Source organism: Alligator mississippiensis, chromosome 8 (assembly GCF_030867095.1).
Source record: "Alligator mississippiensis isolate rAllMis1 chromosome 8, rAllMis1, whole genome shotgun sequence".
NCBI classification, from domain to species: domain Eukaryota; kingdom Metazoa; phylum Chordata; order Crocodylia; family Alligatoridae; genus Alligator; species Alligator mississippiensis.
In genome coordinates, this window is record NC_081831.1 from 59765585 (window position 1) to 59788846 (window position 23262).

General features: G+C 38.9%; 1 protein-coding gene across 7 annotated transcripts in view; it reads left to right on the forward strand.

The window, feature by feature from the left end:
- LOC102565281 (fibronectin type-III domain-containing protein 3a) overlaps window positions 1-23262 on the forward strand; it is a 93450-nt gene that overhangs the window by 63723 nt on the left and 6465 nt on the right. For all 7 annotated transcript variants that reach the window (XM_019487900.2, XM_059732757.1, XM_059732758.1 and 4 more), the window contains 18 exons: window positions 1979-2254; window positions 4087-4145; window positions 6096-6250; window positions 6699-6758; window positions 8995-9133; window positions 11919-11972; window positions 12779-12900; window positions 12982-13156; window positions 14284-14370; window positions 14678-14816; window positions 16359-16427; window positions 16662-16780; window positions 16930-17035; window positions 17745-17920; window positions 18835-18948; window positions 19635-19784; window positions 20306-20583; window positions 22315-22527. In XM_019487900.2, the coding sequence (XP_019343445.2) occupies window positions 1979-2254; window positions 4087-4145; window positions 6096-6250; window positions 6699-6758; window positions 8995-9133; window positions 11919-11972; window positions 12779-12900; window positions 12982-13156; window positions 14284-14370; window positions 14678-14816; window positions 16359-16427; window positions 16662-16780; window positions 16930-17035; window positions 17745-17920; window positions 18835-18948; window positions 19635-19784; window positions 20306-20583; window positions 22315-22527 (2491 nt within the window). The remainder of the gene's footprint in view (window positions 1-1978; window positions 2255-4086; window positions 4146-6095; window positions 6251-6698; window positions 6759-8994; window positions 9134-11918; window positions 11973-12778; window positions 12901-12981; window positions 13157-14283; window positions 14371-14677; window positions 14817-16358; window positions 16428-16661; window positions 16781-16929; window positions 17036-17744; window positions 17921-18834; window positions 18949-19634; window positions 19785-20305; window positions 20584-22314; window positions 22528-23262) is intronic.

Genomic DNA, 23262 nt, shown 5'->3' on the forward strand with positions numbered 1-23262 from the left:
GGAGGTGGGATTTTTGGTCAGTCCAGGGTGTGGGGCACCTGTCAAGGGGCAGGGCTACCCTTGCAGCCCTCAATAGCTCACAAAAATTCATTAAGCAGCCCTCCACCCAAAATAAATGCCGCCCCCCCCCCCCCCCCCCCGGCCTTGTGAAACACTACTCCCTTAAAAGGAAGACCTTGTTGCTCTGAGCCAGTGATTCATAAAGTGTGCCTCAACAATGTACCATGAGAGCCATGGAAGTGTGCTGTGAGATCCCTACATGTGGAAGTGAATGGTGTCCACTGACTTCCAGCACAGCGTGCCTGTCCCAGCAATGTCTGTGACTGCTCCTCTAAGCACTGGGGCTACTGCTGTCATTGCCTTCCCCCACCCTTCCCTACCCTAATGCAGCCCCTGTGCCAGCCCCCTTCCCTATGATCCCAGCAGCATGCTCCACTGCAGGTGAATGGGCAGGCAGATGCACAGACAGAGCTGCACTTTGCAGCCCAGCTTATTCCCTCGACTCCTCCTACATTCTTGAGGCTGACAGAAGGGGCCATGGGGGGTAGTCACTGACATGCAAGAGCAGCCTTAGCAGCAAGGACTGTCCTTGTCCCTGGAGGCACAAACCAGGGGTCGGAAGGGAACAATGGTAGAAAGAGAAGGCATAGGTTGTGCCCCCTCTGCCCTTAAGTAGAAACAGCTAGATCAGTGATTCTCAGCTTTTTTAGCCTCAAGGCCCCCATCATGTCTTTTCTGAATTTAGATCTCAGTGTTTTATTTATTTTTTTCCACAACATTCAGGAAAGTTATGGAGGTGGGTCTTGAGGCTAAACAGGTTGAGAAATGCTGGTTTAGCAACTGATTATTTCCTTAAGGAAAAGATGTACTGTTAAAGAAAAGAAAAAAAGAAAGCCACCAAATACTTTTCAGCACTGGTATAACTTCTTCTGGCAGGGAGATGGAGTATGTTTATATGTTTTGAAAAATGTATGTATGTTTACCTTTTTGGGTGTAAGAATGAAGTGTGACACTAATTCTGATCTAGAAAAAAAGTGTTCCCAGGTATCAAACATTTGGGAAACGCTGTTTAAAGTAATATTCAGTAATGGAGTATTGAGGACAAGAGGAACTCTATACGAGAGCACCTTTGGAGTTTGGTTAATAGATGCTGACGTTTCTTGGCTAAGACCCTTGCAGTAGAATAATCAAAAGCACCTAAATCCCACCTCCAAAAGTGACTTAAAATCTGAAGTTATGTGGGCAGCTGTGAATTTCTTATCTTGGTAGGTGTTCTGACGTTATGGGAAGAAAGGAAACTCCACTATCGAGCAGCACAACCTTGGGAGACAGACAAAGCAAAGGTTTAAGAATTGGGAAAATGAAGAATTGCAATTACATGGGAAATAAAAAGGGCAAAAAAATGAGCTAATGAAAATAGAGAATAAAAACAATAAAAAGAATAGCTTCAGAAATATAAACTGGATATGGATTAAATTCAGTAAGAAAATTATACCCACTTGACAAAGATAACATTAATGTATGTACAAGCAAAATTGGCAGTGTTTCAAAAATAATTTACATCTTGACATGCACCTCCTTTCCCACTACCTCCCGTTTTATGTTTTTGTGCTGTACACATTTAGAGACCAGCCCTGGAACACTGCCAGACATGCTACTGATAACCGTGAGAAGCTCCAGTCAATCAGGGGCATGCAGTTAACTTGTTTCTGAGAGATTCCACTGCCACCCACATTTGAGCAGCAGCAGTGAAAACTGTCAAGGCTTTGCTTGATCACAAGGAGGGAGAGCCATGATCAGCACTATATCTCTACCTACAGACTCAGGCAGACAGTCCAGTGCTTGGTTGAATTTACAGGGTTTTACATGCTGTGCCAAATACCTTTGTTTGTTTAATTTCAAGAACCATTTAAATGGTCAAACAAACAAATTGTGTTTAATGATAAACAAACACCTACATATTTTATTATCTTTTCAGAGCCTCGTCCACATGGAAGGACAAACTTTATTCCACGAGATGAAAGAACTCTCAAAATGCAAGAGCATCTGAAGAAAAGACTAAAAGAGAGACAAGCTAGTGGGCATACTACTAATAAGCTTAACAGCCCTCCTTCACCACATAAAGTTCATAATTCTTCCAACATAAGTATGCAGAACGGAAACGGAAAGGGACAGCAAGTGGCTGGAGCCCCACTAAAGCAAAAACAAGTAGGAAAAGCAAGGGGCAGTCCACCAGCAGATGCAGAGATGGGAGGTAGGTATTGGACTACCTGGGAAAGGAATAAGCTGACTTTTTGTAAAGTACCTAAAGGATCCTCAAGGTCCAAAATTTCTGGCTTAGTTTCACAGTAGGGGATATACTGCTACTCAGATGGCATTAATGGATACCAGACTAGGAATTGTGCCAGATCAGACTAGTTAGCCCTCTAGTTGCCCCAGTGGCATTCTGTTTCTGAGAACAGCCAATACTAAACCCTTCATATAAAAGTTCAGTAAGCTACATAGTTCACAAAGTTTGTTCCTAAATTTTTCGGTTGTTTCTTAGCAACAACAGCAAATAATTAAGGATTTTTCCCTAGTTTTCTTTATTAGTATTTAAAGGTGAATATTTAGTTCTCTTTTGAAATTTGACTATGTTCATAGGATTTATTTTATGATAGTGATTTTTTTTATCAGGTAGTTGAACATTTTGTGTTTTTAAGAATTTTTTTTTCTTTTACAGATTTTTTTTTTTTTGTATCAATCTCATTGAATTACCCCCTTTGTTTTTGAGAGAAGTAAACATCCGATTTCTCTACAATTTAATGTATTGGTGTCTTTATCATGGCCTTTTACCTCTTTAAAAGTTCTACTTTTTCTTTATATCAAAGTTTTTCCATGCCTGCCTTCTCATCCCTTTTCTGAATCTCTTCTGTTGCAGCCATATTTTTTCTGAGATAGGGTTATCTATCAGAACTGAAACTAATGGTTTAAGTAAGGACTTGTATAAATGCTTTTCAAGGTTTTCTGTCCCATTTCGGATATGTATATTAACGTTTCAGATGTGTAAGTGGCTTACAAAGCTTTATAAAACCTGCATTTAAAAATAATGTAATGTACGCATTACACAGTATCTTAGAAAGAAGTTACTTGACCCATTTTATTTTTCCCAGTGTATCTTTTGGACCCAGTTTGTTTGTTTGTTTACTTATTTTTTTATACACACATGCACGCACGCATAGGAATGTGTGTAGACGCGTAACAAAAATACTAACATTCTAAAGGATAAGTGAAAGGGGGGGTTGTTTTATTTGTTAGGGTCTGAATTCAGGTCCTTGGGCATCTCTCTTTTTTCTAATATAATTGACATAGCAGTTGAGAATGGGGTTAAATAAAAATATGAAGTTTAGTCCTAAGAGGTAAGTAAAAGAGGAATTAATTTTTAGCCGGTTTATTTTGAAATCTAAACATGTTTCATTAAAGATTTAGACTTACTAAATATGTAAGCTTTTATCTTCTTTTCAAAAGCACTGCATTTTTCCTTTAAGGGTGGAATTTCATTCTGAACTCTCTAATACAAGGGCTTTTGTTAGGTGTGTGTTAAATATATATTGCAAGCATATGGCTAACAATTTTTGATGGAAATATGCTCTGTATTTTAGTATGCAGTTTACAAATTTCTAACAAGTGTTGCCCAGATTGTTTCCAAATTTAATTAACTAATGCAAATACAGCAAAAAACACACATTACCAGCACATACAGCAAATAGACAAAATAATACTACCAACTCTTTTAACACTTTTAACTTCTTATGAAGATTTTTGTTCAACCTAGGTAAACCAAGATATGTTCAGATGAGGAAAATATACCCTTTGTGCAGGATATACTAAAAGGGGTTTGTGTCATGCTGTTAGTTTTGGATAGTTTATGTTTCTGCAAATCACATAGCCAAAACAAATGGGGGAAATGAACTTTGCACAGTGTGCACTATTGTTCTCTTAATGAAGCTCACTCCATCTTGTGGTTGCACTTAGATAAACACTTATTTATTCATTTTGTTTTGGGGTTGTCCTTTTCTGTAATCTGTTTTATATTTGACTTTTCAGAATCTGACACAGAATCCAAAAAGTTATGTGATCTCCATTTAAGCATTGGTAAACCCATAGTAAGTATTGTTTTTAAAATGTTATACTTTTCTACTTACGTTCTTTTTCTCTTAAAAATAACAAGTATTACTAAAATAATGTATTCATTTTCTATGGAATTCTTTTATTGGAAATGGTTTCTTTTCATTTCTAAATGGAGCAAACATTCTTTATTGGTTAGAGTCACAGAGCTAGTTTCCACTCTCAGCTTTGCTACTGAATTACTGAGATGTGTTGGGCAAGCCAGTCACTCTGTACAACTCTTTCCCAATCTGTGAAGGAAGGTTTGTACCTGCAGCAAGGTAGTTCAGTGAATGTTAATGCTTTAAAATTTGTGACAAAGGGATGGTGTGGTAATAGGAATCTGTCTGCTGACTACTGGGCTTTAGACCAAGCTCAATTGAATACAAAGAATCAACAAATTTAAGAATATTGATCATTTTACAAAAGGTAGCTCATTTTCCATTTTTTAAATGAAATTGGAGATAATATTTAAGTGCTTTCAGACTTCGGGATCTTGGAGTCTTGTGTTGATGTTTAAATTATAGGCAAAACTGGCACTGACTGATCTCAAGTACATTTAATGAGACTCCTTTTGTGCATCATCTATAATGAAAATGCAGCCTGCAAACCATTATCATTTGGCCCCCAGTGTTGCCTGTGGGTCTTGGATTGGACCTGCATGCGAAGCTTCGGTCGCTGATTCAATTAGGCAGAGGTTCGGCCCGGTTCCGAATCGAATCAGGAGATCCTTTAATATCTCCAAATCGAATCAGAACCCCCAAATTGATTCAGAGAGATTCAATAATTCGGACATAGACACAGCTTTAATGTTTTTTCTACATATCTCAAGGTACCAGGTGGCTTGTGAATGCTGAGATGGTGGGGCAGATGGAGCATCCCACACTTCTGGATTGCTTCCAGGTCCGCCACGGAGCACGTGAGGAATCCTCCCCCCGCACCCTGGCTTAGCAACTGGTGCCTCCTCAGTCTGGGGGGGGCACCCGAGGTCCCCCGCACGTTAGGCAGTGGACCAGAAGTACTTCCAGTCCACTTCTGTGTCCACTGCCAAGCACATGGGGGGAGTCCCTCCGCGTTCCTGTGGGACGCTCCATCCACCCCAACATTGCAGCATTCACAAGCCACACCTGGTACCTCGAGGTATGTAGATAAAACATTTAAAGCTGCGTCTATGGCTGAATCGGCATCGAATCTTCGGATTCAGCCAAATCGAATTGGGACAGTGATCCGAATCAAATCACTGTCCCCTGCTTCAGGCCAAATCTGAATCGAATATGGCCTATTTTGCACACCCCTACTGCATGTCTCTGTGATGCTTGTCAGATCAACGTTATGTGCCCCAGTGACTGTCCCAGCCGCTCATTCGGTCTGCAGAGCGTGATGAATTTGACACCCTTGATCTGTTTAGTAAGTGTTATATATAGTGAGGGAGCTGTGTTGTTTTTTGCTGCAGCTTCCTGCCATTCAGTATTTTGGGAATATTTGATTCATGGCTTCTGTATGGGTAATTCTGCATAAGTGACTAAAGTTTCAGAAGGACAGTGTCAATGGGCATTGTGAGCTTGCTGCTGGAAAACTGGGTCATCTGTTTATGCCTAAATATAGATCTGAGTACCTAACTGTAGGCTTCTGTATCTGAAAATTTTGCTTTAAATACTTAACGCAGAAATAGAAACTTCTCTTCCAAACCTGAGTAATGTAAATATTTTTTATCAATTCATATACATAATGCCCTTAAAGAAAGCACCTTAACATGATTGCTAGTTGACTTATTAAAATGCAATAAAACCCTAATTTAATTTTTTTAAAGATAATTCTAGTACCCAAAATAAAGACCTCCTCTAGTTTGGCCATTAAGTTCCTCAGAAGCTAGCTCCACTAATGTTATTGACTAATCTGCCTTTTTTAACAGAAAACAAACTTGTATGTATTATTTATTATTTCAATAGGTTTCTGAAATATGGGCAAGATCGGCTATTTTGTCTTGGAATCTCCCAGTTAGCTCGCAGAATGGAGAGAGCCAGAGTTACAGTGCAGCAACTTTTACATTTGAAGTCGCAATATCCAACAGTGGGAAAAATGGAAAATTTAAATCTGTTTATGTGTAAGTTTTAATTTAAACAGAATGCCTATGTTTAATATAGTGTTTGAGCCATGATGGTCCAGGAATTGTGAGAAGCAAGGATTTTTTTGGTTGGTATCTTTTACTGGACCAGCTGTATAGTTAAGATAGTTAGACAAGCTTTCAAATTCAAGATGTTCCCAACTGTACAGTTGGTCCAATAAAAGATACCAACCAAAGAAATCCTTGCCTCTTACATATGTTTAATATACGAAGACAGATCAGTGGTGTCTTTATCCAGAGCTGTTTGCTGATTTGCAAACCTGTTTTCTTCATGTGGAAATAATTTTAAGATATGTTGATCAGTTGCACACAAAGTAGAGATTGGAGACTTTGAAATAAAACATGCATGTAGTTTTGCTTTTCAATAAACTTGTATTTCTGAAGTACATGAAAGAGCTATAACTCCCCATCCCCCTTCCTTCCACAGTGGAGAAGAAACAACAATTACCCTTCCTGATCTCAGACCAGCAACAGATTACCATGCCAGGTATGCACTGGAAATGTCTTGTATTGTTATAAATGAGAATTATTAAATTACTTCTGATTTTTCCTGAGGGAAGTGTGCATGAAATGTTATAAGTTCTTATTTGTATCATCTAGGTGAACATAAATGCTGTCTTCTGCTCTTCAGCCTTTCTTTCTACAGTCTGTCCTCTCTCCACCTTACATTCTTCAAGAAGTTGGGGGAAGATTCAGGAGACATCCTGTGCTGTTCCTCTTGAAAGGGCAGGGTGTAAGTCAGCATGAAGGAGATTTTTCAGGATTATCCAACCCATAGCACAGGCAGCTACTGTTTGTGGCATGCAAGCCACAAGCATGCAAAGATGCTTCTGTGAGAAGAGGTATCAGGTATCACTACCAAGAGCCAGATAGCACTTCCTTGTCCCTGCTGCCACTGCTGAATTCAGGCCTCTGGATCCTAGCTTGTCTTCTGCAACCACCAGTTTTAGGGCCAAGGAAGAGTTAATCTGGCTCTTGGTGATGTCTCTCTCAAGGCTCTCTTGTGCCTGGAGACTTTCCCCGTCCAGTATGGCACCCCAGAGCACAAACTCTGTCAGGCTCTGTTCCTCATCTCTGCGGGGTGAGGAACAGAGCAGCACACAGGGAGAGTGGGTGCTTAATTTCTGGTATGCAAGCCAGAAAGGTTGGCCACCACTGTTCTAAATCGGGTCGGCAACTAATGGCCTGCAGGCTGAATCCAGCCTGCTGAGCCATTTGATTATGCTTCGCAGATGCACGGCTTTAGCCACATTGCCCCAGTTCAGGGTCAGAACTATAGCACAGAAAATCATTGTCCAGTCTAAACTTTGCTTAGGCCAGGAGGAGCAGAGGATCCTTAGTTTGGGGCAAGCTTCTGTACTGGTCCCCTCAACTGTTAAGTCTTAACAGCACTACAGGAGTTGAAACTGAGACTGGTTAGTTTGTAAGAGAGCAGATTCTACTTGTGACAAAGGAAAACTGAGTATCTGTGGACATAGGAGTAGACTTGAGGGTCAGCAACTGCCACACAGAACTCTCAAAACCCTGACACAGCTCACAAATCCCTGTTCCAGTGCCACTCAGCGGTACAAAAAAAAGATCAACTGGCTAAAGAAGAAGGACCATCAAGCACTAGGAAAGAGCCCAAATACTTTTGGGCTGTGGAAGGAGCCACTGTTAAGTCCTTCTGGATAAAAGTCTCAAACCATACATTGCAGAATAGGGCCTAGTGTGCTTCATGGTTCTGTACAGCTCCATTACATAGTTTGGTTACAGCAGGGAAGGGCAGTATATGGCCCGCAGGCCGGAGCTGGCTTGCGGGGCCCCTAAAAAGTTTAGAAAACGAATATTTATCTGCCCCAGCAGCATGTGAAATGTGCTATTGTGCAATGTACTCTACATACACTACACAAACATAGGTAAACAAGGACAAATTTTTTTAAATCAAATTAATGAATGGTTTAGATGTTTGATTTTTAGAATATAATTTGGTATTTTTCTGGTTTGGAGATGGCCAAACCCCTTGCTGAAAGGAGCACTTCTGGGGGCAAGGGGAGGGACTTCTGGTGGCAAAGGTCAGGGGATTAGGAGGCAGGACTTCTGGTCACAAGATGGCGACCAGGGCAGGGCATCTGTCAAGGGGTAGGGCTACCAATGGGGCCCTCAACAGCTTGCCGAAACTCGACAAGTGGCCCTCTGCCCGAAATAGTTGCCTGCCCTGGGTTACGGCATGTTTTGTTAGTTCCGGTTGCCATGTTTCACTTAAGAAGTCTGCAGAGTGGAAAACCAGTTGGGGTGCGGATTTTCAGATGGCCTTAGCTTTATTTGCTTTATTTCTAGTATGTAACCTTTGGTTGAAATGTTTGGCTTCATGACTTTGAAAGCTAAATTGTTTTCCATGTTTTTTTCTCTTAAAGTCCTAAATGTATTAATTACTTAGCTATTAGCAGTTTAATTATTTTTTCCAGATGCTATAGGATTGTACTTGAATTATTTGAAGGATTGTTTGAGATCCTAAGCTCCCCTTTATCAATATTATAATTTGAATACCTGTGTTTGACTCTGAGCCTACAGATGGGCTTTGTGCTCCACTTCTGATGGAGTTATAAGCAGTCGGTTCCTTTTCCTGCATCTCTTGTGTATAATTGAATACGTTTCTAAAACTGGCATTTCATTTATAAAACATTGGTGTTACATAAAGGTTCTGTCCAAGAACACTTTGTCATTTGCTCTTTGTCATTCAGAGTTTCAGTAACAAGCAGTTCCATAAAAGAATCCGTTTCGGAATTGGTGAGTTTTACTACAGAAAGTTGTGAACCTGACCCTCCTGCTGCGCCTAAACTAATTAACAGAACAAAAAACAGCTTGAGCTTACAGTGGAAGGTAAGTCTCTTGGCATATTCATTTAACAGCACCTTTAAACAACTGACAAAATAAAATGTACTAAATTTCTTTTAGGAGCTGGATTTTAAGGTGGTCAGTAAAAATTATTACTGAGAAATGAGGGTTGCCTATCTTCTCCCTCTCCTGCTTTTCTGTTTCTTCTTTGTTCAGCATCCTTTGTGTGCTATTAATAGATATTTTGTTAGGCTTCTGTCAGTATAAAATGTTTCTTTTGTACATTATAAAATATGTACAGAAACATATGAAAAAATTGGGAAAATCTTCATTATGTATGACAAAAGTGGAGAAGAAATGCATCTAGAATTCTTAGTTTGTATGGTAAATTAAATATATATTAGATTGAGCTTCAGAGTTCTTATGCTTATTTTATGCTCAAGGAGTAGTGCAGACTCCTTGAATTAGCTTAAAGCTAAATTCTGACTATGTAGTTCATGTGGTTTTTAATGCATTTAGTATATGTATTCTGTATAGAAATACTGAAATATATTATGCATTTTGCCTTTTGGGTTTTTTGTATAGCTTGTGTTCCTCACTGAAAAATATTTTGTACTTTAATACAACTCCAATTAGCAAAAATGTTAGTATGAACACCACACACAAAATATGCACTAAGAATCTGATTGTCAAAAGCTATTATGTAATTGGGTACCTAACTCATGTAGTTGTAGTTACGAGTTCAGACGCATGGTATGTGTATGGTTCAGTGGCCAGTTACGAGTATAACAGTTTGTATGAAGTAGGCAAGTGAAAATCTGAAAATGAAGATTAAAAATCTAGTGAGCTTCTCATTCTGATTGCTTCCCAGGCTACTATGCTGGACCTAAATGTTGGATCCCAAATGCTTTCAACTTGTTGGTGCTGGACAGTATATAGGCCTATAGAAGGCCATCTATCTCTGGATCTTAATATAAAAGCAATTTTGCTGACAGATTCTGTACCTGATATCCCGCTTGACCATGGGGACTGTTGGGCTGAAACTCGAGCCCTACTTCTCTCTGGGCAAGGAGAAATATGCAATTAACTCATGGCACTCGTCTGATAATCCAGACAGAAGCTTTATTGACTACACAAATATCAACTAAATAGAAAGCAGTTAATCAACTGGGTTTGCCAATATGCAGGTAGCCAACTTTACTGGGTTTGCCAGAACATAAGCAGGCAGTTATTAAAAACTGAGAGCACTAAGGTGAATCCTCGCAGTCTGTCCAGAACTGTTACTCAGGAGTCACTCCCCTCAGGTGGCTGCACTGGGTGAGCTTCCTGGGTTGCACTGCTCCAAGTCCAAAGGCTTGATCTTCCTTTAGAAATCTATGATGATCTCTCCCTCAGAAATCCATGCAGGCAATTCAAACAGTGAACAGCTATTTCACTTGGTTAGGCTATTTAACCCTTTAGTGATGTCACCATTACTAATGCTAACCAAGCTTGTTGTATAACATTTTGGCTTATAAATCTTAAATGTATAATAGCACACCTGGAATATTTTCCTGTTACCACACTAGTTAATCCCAGTGAACCCCACGATATTATCTCAATTTATGGTTCTGTTGTTTTATTGTTCAGGATGTTCCCTGGCATTTTACTGGGGTTAGCTTTAGGCCAAAATAATTGCCATTTCTTAACTGAATCATCTCAAAAAGACTTCTGGGAGTTTGGTCAACTTGACATGACCAGATTTGATTTTCCCTTTAGCAGGGACCTGCAACTTAAATTGGCAAAGCTCTGAAATTAGTAGCAACCCTCTCAAGCTTCCCTTATAGCTATTACATACTCCCAGACTTCTATTGAAGCTCTGGTTCATTGTTTCCCTCTTTGGGGGACTACATTGACAGTATAAGTAATTAGCGCACAAAATATCTGAACATACATATTTTGCTCAAAGAGAAATACCAAGCTGTACACAGGATCTTGCCTTGGTCACCTCTGTCCTTCTGGGAGTCCTTTAAGCCCCTACAGTCTTCCAGGGAGCCTGGGACTCTTCTGTGTGTAGAGTTGTCTTCTAGTGTGTTCCTATTCTAGCATGCATGTGAGCCCTCATACTTGTAAACACTGTTTTGGTTACAAGTCCTAGTGTGAGAACTCATGTCCTTGCCATGCTGCGTATATCAGGATGACTCTGATAAGTCATTAGCAACCTATTAGTCCTTCCGAGGAGTTTTTGGTGACCAATAAGTTTAAGGTTATTCCTTTGTTAATGTTCCTTTTAATGCCTGGCAAGGTTCTTTGGGTAAATCCAGTATCTTTTATTAGACAAAGTAAAATAGTTGGAGAAATTCCTGAAAGCTTGCAAAGAAGAATTTCTCCAACTATTTTAGTTGGTTTAGGAAAGATACCGGATTTTCCCAAAGAACTTTGTCTGCCTATGTCCTTAGACCAACATGGCTATAACCAAGACCCTTTTAATGCCTGCCCCATTCAAAGGCAGACACCCAGGTGTCAGTCTCCCTCCCCTTAACAGAAGAGGTATGAGGGTGAAAGACAGCCACAGGAGTATAACAGAGTTCATAAAGATTACAGCGTTCATTAGTTGAGACAGATTCCCAAACGGTCACAATTGGGTTGCAGATGATCACACGTGCATATATTGTGTTTGCACAGGAGCCACAGGTACAATTGAAAAAAGTTAGCACCATCTTCAAATGTCTTGGTGTTAGGTCAAAGGCAGTTGGAATCCCTGTTTTCTGTATTAAGGTTCTTTAGTTTAACATGCACTTTTTTTTGCAAAGCTTTAATTTTAACATTAATCGTTGTTTCTTTATTTCAGTCCTCAAATGACAATGGTTCCAAAATAACAAATTTTCTCTTGGAGTGGGATGAGGTAAGCCTGCTTTGTGGTGAGAAACATTGTTTACAAAAATAAATGCTTTGCAGATGTGATGAAAATATATATTTTCCTACATACATATACTGTTTTTATTGTGCCAATAAAGTAAGTAGCCAACTTTTTTTTTTTTAAACCCAAAAAATCTGTATAGTTCATCTATTTTGGATGAATTCTGCTTAGTTCCTCTGTGGATCAGTGTTAAACTATTATTTGTACCATCCAAATAAATGTTTGTATTGGCTCACATTGATTTCATTCTTCAAAGAACATCACTCTCAATATTTTTGCATTCTTATTAAGTGAGCTGACCAACATCAGAGGTTTAGCATTCTAGCTTGGGTAGGTATCTAAGGACTTTGGATGCTTATTTCTAACCAAGTCTCAAATTTCTGAGTGACCGTTTTTGTGAACCATTAGGTTTATTCCCAGTTGTCACCAGTATTATGTTCTTCGTAGGACTGATAATCTGTTCTTCTTGGATCAGTAATTGTTCTGGAAAAAGGTTAATTTTTCCCCTTAATCAGTTGGTTGCAGGCCACTTATTTCCCTGTTTGCCTAATATCTAGAACTGAAAATTCAGACAAGGTTTTGTGATATTAAATCACTTTTCACTGGAGAGGTGATTTAATATCAGAAGTAATGACCCCCCTCAGACTCAGTTTTTAAATTTAATTAATTTTTTGAATTAGTGGAGTAGAAATCAGGAAAAGATGAGGAAAAGGAACTTTTTTTTGTCTTAAAAGCACAGTTTGTTTGTTTTTTAAGTTACTTATGCAGTTTATTTTATTTCTTTTTTGAAGGGAAAGAGTGGAGTATTCAAAGAATGCTACTATGGGCATCTAAAGCAGTACAAACTAACCAAACTATCTCCTTCTACAAAATATTCGTTCAGATTAGCTGCTAAGAATGACATCGGAATGAGGTAAAATGTAGAATATATTGTATGCTTTTAATTTCTCATTGATCAATTAATGTTATTCACCTTTTTATGTTAACTTTTCAGTGGGTTTAGTGAAACAGTGGTGTATTATACAGCAGGAATTGTCCCTCCTCCACCACAGCCACCTCAACTAATTGAAGCAGGAATAACTTGGTTATCATTAAAATGGAGCACACCTAATGGTGCATCTTTGGAGGACTCTCTGACTTACACTTTAGACATGGAGGAAGAAGGTTCTGTAAGTTCTGGCATTTTTACTACTATTGTGTATTGAACAGTAGTTTTAAATGTAAATTTTAGTCCCAGCTGGGAGTAAATCTTGAGTCGCAAGAACATTTTACTGTAGTTAGGCAACTGGTAAACACTGCACTGCAACTGGTCAACAGTGTTTCTGAAAGCAGAAACAGTGAAGAGTGCAAAGGTTTTCACTCACTAGTAAAGGCGATTCAGGTTTTAATTTTTAAATCTTACTGCCTAGTTCAGGAATTATAATTTCATAGAATCCTAGAAAATTAGAGTTGGGAAGAACCTCAAGAGGTCATTTAGTCCAACCGCCTGCTCAAAGTAGAACCATCCCCACCTAGATCATCTCAGCCAAAGCTTAGTCTACTCGGTCTTAAAAACCTCTAAGGATGGAGCTTCCACAATCTATTTGGGTAGCCTGTTCCAGTGCTTTACTGCCTTCTTGGTGAGAATTTTTCCTAATACTTAACTTTAAAATTCCCTTGCTGCAACTTGAGACCATTGCTTTTTGTTCTGTCATCTGCCACTGCTGAGAACAGTCCAGTTCCATCCTCTTTGGAACCACCCTTCAGGTAGTTGAAGACTGCTATCAAATCTCCCCTCAGTCTTTTCTTCTCCAGACTAAATAAGCCCAGTTCCCTCAGACTCTTCTCATAAGCTGTGAGCCCCAATTCTCTAACCTTTTTGTTGCTTTCCACTGGACTCTCCACTTTGTCCACATCTTTTTCTGTAGTGGGGGTCCCAAAACTGGACACAGTACTCCAGATGTGGTTTCACCAGTGCCAAACAGAGGGATGAAATTATTTCTCTCAGTCTGCTGGCAACCCTCCTACAAATGCAACTCAGTATGCTGTTAGCTTTCTTTACAACAAGGGCACACTGTTGGGTCATATTCAGCTTATCATCCACTGTATCCCCCAGGTCCTTGTCTGCAGAGCTGCTTCTTAGCCAGTCAGTCACTAGTTTGCCTCATTAGTGTTGAGTACAGAACCATATTGATTTGACTAAGAATCTTGTAAAGGATTTTAAATTGTTTAATACTTGAAATTTTAGAAAATAGTTTTTCTTTGTTTTACCAGGGAAAATGTTGGTGATGGTATGTCCTTTCTTGTGCTCTTACAGGGCTATGGCTTTCAACCACAATACAATGGAGATGAGCTCTTGTGCACTTTAAAAAATCTTAGGAGGAGTACTTCCTATAAATTTAGGGTATGTGCTAAATTTTATACATGTGGTTTCTATTTTAATTCTGACCAGTGTTTAGATTTTTGGAGTTAAAACACTCTTTTATATAGTTAGGAGGTCCCATACTATAGTTGTTTTAATCTAGCTACAGAATGTTTTCAGTGGGATTAGATTTTTATAAGTGCTAGAGATGTTTGCTTTTGAAATAATTGCCTTTTTCTGTGATTGTTTTTGTGCGCACGCTTGATGCATGAAACAGTTTTGCAAATTAGCCTGATATTGTCCGTGGCAACCAATCAAGAATGTTATATTCCATTCATTCTTAAAACAGCTCTTTGCCTACAACAGTGAAGGAAAAAGTAGTCCTAGTGAGGTAGTAGAATACAGCACAAATCCTGACAAACCTGGCCCTCCAAGTAAACCAAGTGTAAAGGGAAAGATCCATTCACATAATGTGAAAATTACATGGGGTAAGTGAACTTGTGTCAATATTGTCTTCCCATCTCATAAGAGAGAAATTAGCCTGTAAAGTATCAGTAAAACAAATTTTAAATGCCATAATGGAATGATCAACAATAGACAATAGCTGATCTCCACACTCTGTTTTCTTTTCTTGGAGATATTTTGGCTTATTTCCTGAAACCATAATCTCTCATTAACACAAACTGAAAAAATATGGTGAAGACTAGCTACACATTCAGAATGTGTTTCTACCTTAACATTCTTATCCTACTCTTAACTTTTGAGCCTGACATCACAGGAAAGATGTAACTAAGGATTCTAACATGCAGCATGTTTACTCTGGAATATTTTTCAGTTTATTCTGAAAGAGAGGTTTGAAGACACAATGCATGTCATTTACTCTGAGGAAGTTCTGAATCGTAAAGCTACTCCTGAGGAAGTTGAAAATAAATTTAGATCTGAGAGACTTGCACTGGTGTACATATTATATATGTACTATCATTGTCAATTTTACTGTTTAGTAGCCATTCTTTTACAGCAGGGGTCAGACTGACCCCTCCTCACAGACACAGTCTAGATGTTGCAGCAACTATTGCTTCCCACGCTGCTGCCAACACGTGCCTAGTTGGGCGCCTGTTCTTAACCTGGAACCTGGCTCCACTGTCACTTAGGCTGCCTATACACATGCCCATGAGGGTGTTTTAATTGGAGCGGTTCCTGGAGAGGTGTCCTAATTAAAACGCCTCACCATCACATGTATTAAGCCCCTTTGGGTTTAAAAACAGCCATGAGATACTTTATCTAAACCTCATTTGACAAGATTTAGGTAAAGCCACCCCAGTGGCCATTTTTAAACCTGTGGGGGCGTATACACGTGATGATGAAGCCATGCATTTTAATCAGAACATGGAGGCAACTCAGTTATTCGAGTCTGTTGTGATGCATTCTAATTAGAATGCCAACCAGCACATGTATAGGTATCTTATAGTGCCTGGCCACTAAATAATCCCTATTCAGGCAGCCAGTGTGAGAGAGCTGCATGTGTGTCTACTCAGTGTTCCAGAGTAAGCGTACTAAGAAGTAAAATTACTTCTGGAGTGGTTACTCTGGAGTGACCATATTGTGTGTCCACGCCCTTGCGCTATTAAAGGTCTATAATTGATGTGGTAGAAGGTTAGCAGAGCTTTAATAGCTGTCCTAATACTTCAGCCCAACTTAACTGTGGAGCCTTGTGTACTTTGCTGGTGTTTTAATGTGTGTAATTTTACATAAAAAGGACAGTTCAAGTAGAATTGTCATCTATTGTAGTGACTTTTTCATGCCATGCTCACAATTTAAGAGAAGAAGAAATATACATTCTGAATATATAGCTTGTCATTACTTCCTCTTAAAGCTTTAATATCTGATCTTATACAGCAGTACTATTGTAATTTTTCCAATTAAATATATTCTTATAAATAGTGGATTGCAAGGTAATGCATGAATATCAAAGTTAATCCTAAAACCTTTTAAATTTATTTTAATTATTTTAAATTGTGGTTTTCTTTCAGATCCACCAAAAGATAATGGAGGATCAGACATTTCTAAGTATTTTTTAGAAATTTCAGAAACATTAATTGGTAAGAAATCATTTTAAAGGCCTAATTTAACTATGCACTATTCATTGTAGGAATTAGATTTTTGGTTGTACATGTTTGTAGTAATGTAACTATGTAGTGTTTTGTCTTCTTGCATAATGGAATCAGTCAGGATTCAGTTTTCATTCTGTATTTGGAAAAAGGGTTGGTGTTGATGTTGCAAAGCTTCCTTGTGGACTGTAAATGTTCTCCTCCCCCCTTTTGCTTTCATTATAGGAAGTAAATGGGAAATCATATATAGTGGTTCCACTAGAGAACATGTGTGTGATCATCTCAAGCCTGGTACCTCATACAAATTGAGAGTTTACTGCATCAGTAAAGGAGGAGAAAGCCAGGTAAGCCAAAAAGTAATATGAAAAGAGTAAATAACTAGGACCCTTCAAATAAGCTTGTTTGTTTTTTTCTTTTACTTGGGTAAAACAAGTTGTAATGCAGTGTTCCAAAACCTCATCTTTTAAAATAACATTATATATATTTTTACTAGGCTTCTGATGTTCTGATAGTTCAAACGTCAGCTGTTCCTCCTGGACCTTGCCATGCCCCGTGCCTGGCTAGCAAAGCTAAGCCCAGAGAAATTGCTCTTCAGTGGGGTAAGAGTCAACATTTTTGAGCTAGGTATTTATTTGCCAGATTTTAAAATTAAAAAAAACAGATTGACAAAGTTATGCTGTGTATCTCAAAACAAAATTGCAAATTCTATGGAGTCAGTTAAAACCTTAAACATTTGCGTAATTTAAATTTGCTCAAAAGAAAAATTAAGATGTAAATAAAACAGCAATATTTCAAATATTCCTTTAATGATAACTTGAAAGGGGTATTATTAAACCTCTTGGAGGAAGGGAAGGATGTTGTGTTGTGTTTGCCAGTACAAAAGCTAGGCAACAGTGCATTGTGGCTGGTTTTCACCCCAACTGATGTTTGTTACTGACCTTGTAAATCACAAATGAATGCAGTTTTATTTGTATGTGAAGGGGAAGAGCAAGAAGAAAATAATGTTTACAACTTCATTTTATCTGATAGATGTCTGATAAAAGTTTCACTGAAGCTACTGATATGAATAATTTTCTAACTGATTAATTTTTTGCTAACTGACAAACATTTTCTGAAACCAGGATTAGAGTTGTACATATTGGTTGAAGCCATTCATGATGAAATTTTTGCAGGCTTTTCTGGAATTCATTTGACTGTTATGATTTTCATGAAGGCTCACTGGAAACCAAAAATAAAAGCTGGCTTTTGAAAGTGATTGCTTGTGTGTGAGAGATATATTTTATATAAATGTTCCTTTGCATTTCATAGATCCACCTTCTACAGATGGAGGCTCAGAAGTAACGGAGTATGTTGTAGAGATGGCAAACTCAGAACAAGATGAACACAAGCAAGTGTATCAAGGCCCAGCATTAGAATGCACAGTGAACAACTTGCTGCCTGGCAGAATGTACTGCTTCTGGATAAGAGCAGCGAATAAAGCTGGGGTAATTAATCTGTTATGACCAGTTTTTGTTTGTCAAGTAACAATGACAGTATTCCTATCTGCTAAGAATTTGCTAATTTTTGTTAGCAGCTTTTCTGTGGCTTTCTAGGATTCCTCTTGAAGGAAAAAAAGGTGCAAAAACCCACACGGTTTTAAAAAAGGGCAATAAAATTTAAGGGAGTCCCCTGTCAGTTTGTGTTTTAACTAGCAATTACCTTTTGTTGAATTTGAGAGCATATCTGTACTGCAGGCAACTCAGCAGGGTAAATTAGCCCATGTCAAGCTTTGCTGTCATAGGTAGAGTGCTCCTTAATAGCCAAACCAGCCACTTGAAAAGTACATGGGTAGCTCTGTACTATGCTGGTCATTTCTGTGACTTCACTGTAGACATAACCTCAGGACACCTAAATGCTGTTTTTGCCTTTTTTGAAAATTCAAGCTTCTTTTTATTTTGCAAGTGGTGAGTTCTGCCCGATTTCTCAGAACACAGACCTGCAGGTGATTTTAAATGTACAGCATGGAATGGTAGATCAGGGCTACATCCAAGCAATATCAGATTTGAACAGGGACTGGGTGCCTTTGGTCCTATTTGCTTCTGCAAGCAGGACCTGGCTGCAGGTGAAGGGAAGATTTGAGGAGGAGAGATGAGTCATCCTTTCAGACCCATGAAAAAGATTCCCCCTTATAGAACCATAGAAGGGGTTGGTGGTGGGAAGATGCAGGGATCCCATATGTGTACAACCCATTTATGAAACAGCTTGTCTGAAAGGAAACTGAAAGGAGCTGTGAAATAAGTAATTTTTGTCATTCTCCCTATTAAGATGTAATCTCTTCCCTTCTTTGACTTGCAACAAAGCAGATGTGCTTTATTTTACTGTTGTTTGACAAGTATATGCATGTTGCATTTTCTTACAGCTTGGCCCTCATTCTGAAAAAGCAGAGCTTTCTACAGCTGCAGGTCCCCCTGATCAGTGTTGCACACCCCTAGTAACCTGTAAGGGTGCTACCTGTGTAGTGGTTGCATGGGAGGTAGGTTTCTGGGATTTGTCTTGTTCTTGTTTCAGTTTTTTTCAACGTATTGTCTTGACATGCAACACAAGTGGATATACAGAAAGGGAGGAATGGACCCTACAGGTAGAATATTACAAAAGTTTTCCTGGTCTTATTTAGACAGGTGCTAGCTTTGAAAAGTTTTTTGGGGGTTTTTTTGTTTTTTTTTTCCTTGGGAATGTGCTGAATTATGAGGTTTTTTTTCTGTTTTCACACTGGGCAAGTTGAGTGGCATTTTAAATATTTCCCATGATATGTTTTAAAGTTTGCTACTAGCACATTTTTCTTAGGTAGTGTAGACACTAGTTTTTAACTGCTGAAAAAAATAGTGAGGTCAGGAGGGGTAATGCAGCATGTTGAGAGAGGGTCATTTCAACAATTTTGAGCAATGACTATAGTCAGATTCATTGTGTGCCAACTCTTCTCCCAATAACTTTCTCAGATTACCTCAGTTCTGACCAGTGGCTTTTCTCTTCTTTATCCATTCTCTATAGCAAAGGGAATCGTTAGTGCTTTAGTCTGAACAGAAAAAATAATCATAGGGGAGTGAGTACAAACCAGCAGGTTCATTGCCCACTCCTTCCTCTACCCATTCCTCATAGCTGTATATATACATGCACCATGAACTGACTGAATACTAATCTTTCACTGATTTGAATCTCCAGAGTCCTGCATGTAATGGTGCTGATATTAGTGAGTACAGACTGGACTGGGGACAAGTGGAAGGATCAATGCATATCATTTACACTGGCTCTTGCCTGAGCTATGAAGTGAGAGGTCTTACACCAGCAACTACATATTATTTCAGAGTACAGGTATCAAAATCCTGTTTCTTTTTAAAGTAACGTGTGTGTTTTATATATATATACATATATATATGCACTAGTATGCAGCAGGAGAGGAACTTGGGTACGCTCCTCAGGTAGCTGACCAGGTAGGTTTTATATATAATTATTAAAAAAAAAAACCTACCTGGTCAACTACCTGAGGAGCATACCCAAGTTCCTCTCCTGCTGCATACTAGCATCCCTTATTAGAAGGCACTCAGGATGATTTACTATTTTGTAAAACAGCAGTATAAAGTGTGCTGCAGAGTGCTGTGATCTCTGAGCTGTCTGGCAACACAATATTTCAAGGACATTGTTTTGTTGCTGCTGTCTTCTTACCTTACCCTTGTGCTTACTAAGGCAGGATGTTGCCCTCAGTTCTCAGCAGGAACATTTTTACTGCATTTATGAACATTTTGTTCACTTTAAAGCTTCTTTAGTGCAGCATAAAATCCAGGAGATGAGACAATCTTGTGAACTCTGTAAATAATATATAGTCTCTGTTTTAGGCTGTGAATATAGCAGGAGCTGGTTTGTTTGGAGATACAGCTGCCGTGACAACTCCAGCATCTGTACCTGCAGCAGTGTCAGTTCTACATTTTGTTGAAGATCAGCTAGAAGTTCCTCTTCCTTTATCAACGTGCCTTGCAATTCAGTGGGAGGAACCCTGTTGCCATGGCTCAGAGATCACTGGATATAATATAGAATATGGGGAAAAGCAGCTTGTAACGGTTGGTAGAAGAAGCAGCCATATTCTAGAGAATCTACAGCCTGACACTTTGTACAGGTGATTATTCATCATAATATTCTGAAACCACACTGTTAATTTTAATATGCAATGTTTTGGGGCAGTTTTGTTCCAGGTTTTTATAGTCTCCTTGTAAATTGAATTAGAAGCTTTAATAAATGGTAAGCCATAGAATGTAGTTGCATAAGTGTTTTTTTAACGGAGGGAATATTTGGTAATAAAAACACTAAGACCCCGACCCCTAAGATACATCTCATCATCATCACACTGTATTCTGCCATGGTCGCAACAGAAGGAGATGCAGCTAATCAACGGTTTATTTGGCTGATGTCTGATACTGCTAAGAGTTCCTGTAAGTCAGTTTCTTTGGGGTGGGTCCTGCTCTGGCCACCACTACCACTTCCTCTCCCCCCGGAATATATTCTGAGGGATTCTCTTGTCTTGTCGTGGTACATCAGATCAAAATGTTAATGTCTTCTTCATGGTCAAAGGAATTGGCAAAGTCTAAGGCAGGGCAGAATGATCAGTACTGGGCTTCTATTTTCCTTGTCCTGTTTGCAGCAGTTGCTATTTTTTTTGCTCTTGTTACTCAGTACTTTGTAATCAAGTAGGAGGTTTAAAACCTATTCGATACTCAGCTTTATGTATGCAAGTTATTCTGGGTATTTGTGGTTGGTTAATTCTAATTAGAATCCTAGCTGGAAATTATTGTATTAGAGATGCATACACTTCCATCATTTACTGTTCCACTCTTGCACCAAAAAACATCATCCTCCCCAATCCAACTGAGCTTTGTGTGCGTAACTGATCTGCTGAACTCCCAAGCACTGGCCTGAAGTTATGTATCTACTTTTCTTCCCTGTTTTGGGCCTTTCAAACACCAGCAGCAGCCTCTTCCCTCATCCCCTGCCTCCCAGTACCTTCAGAATTTGTGACAACACAGTTGGTTACAAAAAGGAAGGAGCTTTTTTTGGAAATTGGGGAAGGAACAAATAATGTAACTGCAGATAGAAGCCAACCAAAAAATACAGTAATGAAGCAAAGCATTGATCTTTGTTTCTTCTCGCCTCGTCTGTCATTTGTATTGCTTGTGTTCCGTAGCTGAAAACCCTTTGCTGCATCCCAGTTGGTTTGTAGTTAGGGAAGGCTGCTGGGAATTCTTCAGATTCCTGCTATGGGTAGGAAGCTGGAGGCCTGCTTCTGTGCCAGTCAGTTGGTGACTGAGGAAGGGCTGTATGCCCACTTGCCATAGCATCTTCAAGTGCCTCAGATGGTGTCAGGCCATCCCATTGCCACTGTGGTGTCTTCTCTTTTTCCCTCCACCATAACATCTTCCACTTGGCCCATGAAATAAAGGCAGCTAATACAAGTAGCTTGGATCCTTTTTGGCTGTTGCAGCCCAGTCCTTCTCATCTGTTAGTTTGTGGGACTGAGCTGAATTATTTTGCTAATTTTGGCCAGTATGGATACTTCCAACCCTGGATAACAGAGTGGTGAGGAGGCCATGACTCAATCCTGAATAAAATGTGGGGATTTGTTTTTAAGAAATTCTAAAGTCTCTAACTCTAGTGTTTATAACTGATTATATGTAACAGTTCTTTGCAGAAGAGAAGTGGTGTTTCACTTGATTACAAAATATATTATTAAGGGATTGCATAAAATTATTTCAATGCATGTCAGTAACAGAAATATTAGACTAGCCTAATATCTTCTTTTATTTAACCAGTGTCAAATTTTAAGCGTACACTTTTTTGTCCTCACCTTTTTTAGAATTAGAATCCAGGCGATGAACAACTTTGGAGTTGGTCCTTTCAGTCATACCATTAAAGCCAAAACAAAGCCACTACCTCCTGACCCTCCTCATCTTGAATGTGGGGTCTTCAGCTACCAGAGCCTTAAGCTGAAATGGGGTGAAGGACCTAGCAGAGCTTTAATTACCAATCCTACGCTGTTCAACTTGCAGATGGAGGATAGATTTGGCAGGTGAGATGATTGCAATAGGTACAGTTCCCTGTATCATTCTGATGTTAAGAGAGTTGAAATTGGGTTCAGTTATAAATGTATATCTTCACACCATTTTCTCTGCATTTATTGGATGACTAAATATGAAAAAAAATACTTGAAATTGTTGAAATATTGACATAAATTCCAGTGCTTTAACCCACTTACTGTCCAAATTGCCATTTTACATTGTTTTAGAACTCTCGTGGGACAGCTGCACTGGGTGGTGCATAGTCATCTATTTGTCTGATTGAATACCATAAGAAAATCTGCACTTGGTATATTTCATTGAAAAATATTTGGAATTGCTCATATATTGTAACACTAACCCGTAAATGCATTGTCAATTTGTGTTTAAAACAGATTTTTTAAAGAAAAATAAATCTAATGTTTGTAATGGTCCATAAGAGAAGCTGTTCCTCTTTAACCTAAAATTGGGAAAACTGGCTGAATTTTACATGCCTAATTTCCTTGACTTAAAAATCAGGAATCTGGTGGGGAACAAATAGTGCATGACTAACAATCTACACATCTTTTTACGTATCATTCCTGCCTAGGGTCTGTTTAGATTAAATGAAAGACACCATAAACCACGTTCAGAAGGGGCTGAGACCTGAAACTATTTTTGGTGTTGGGAGAGTCATTGATATAACTTATTCAGTGAGTGAACTAGTTATTGCAAAATCGGAGTTCTAATTGTTCAACCTAACATACTTG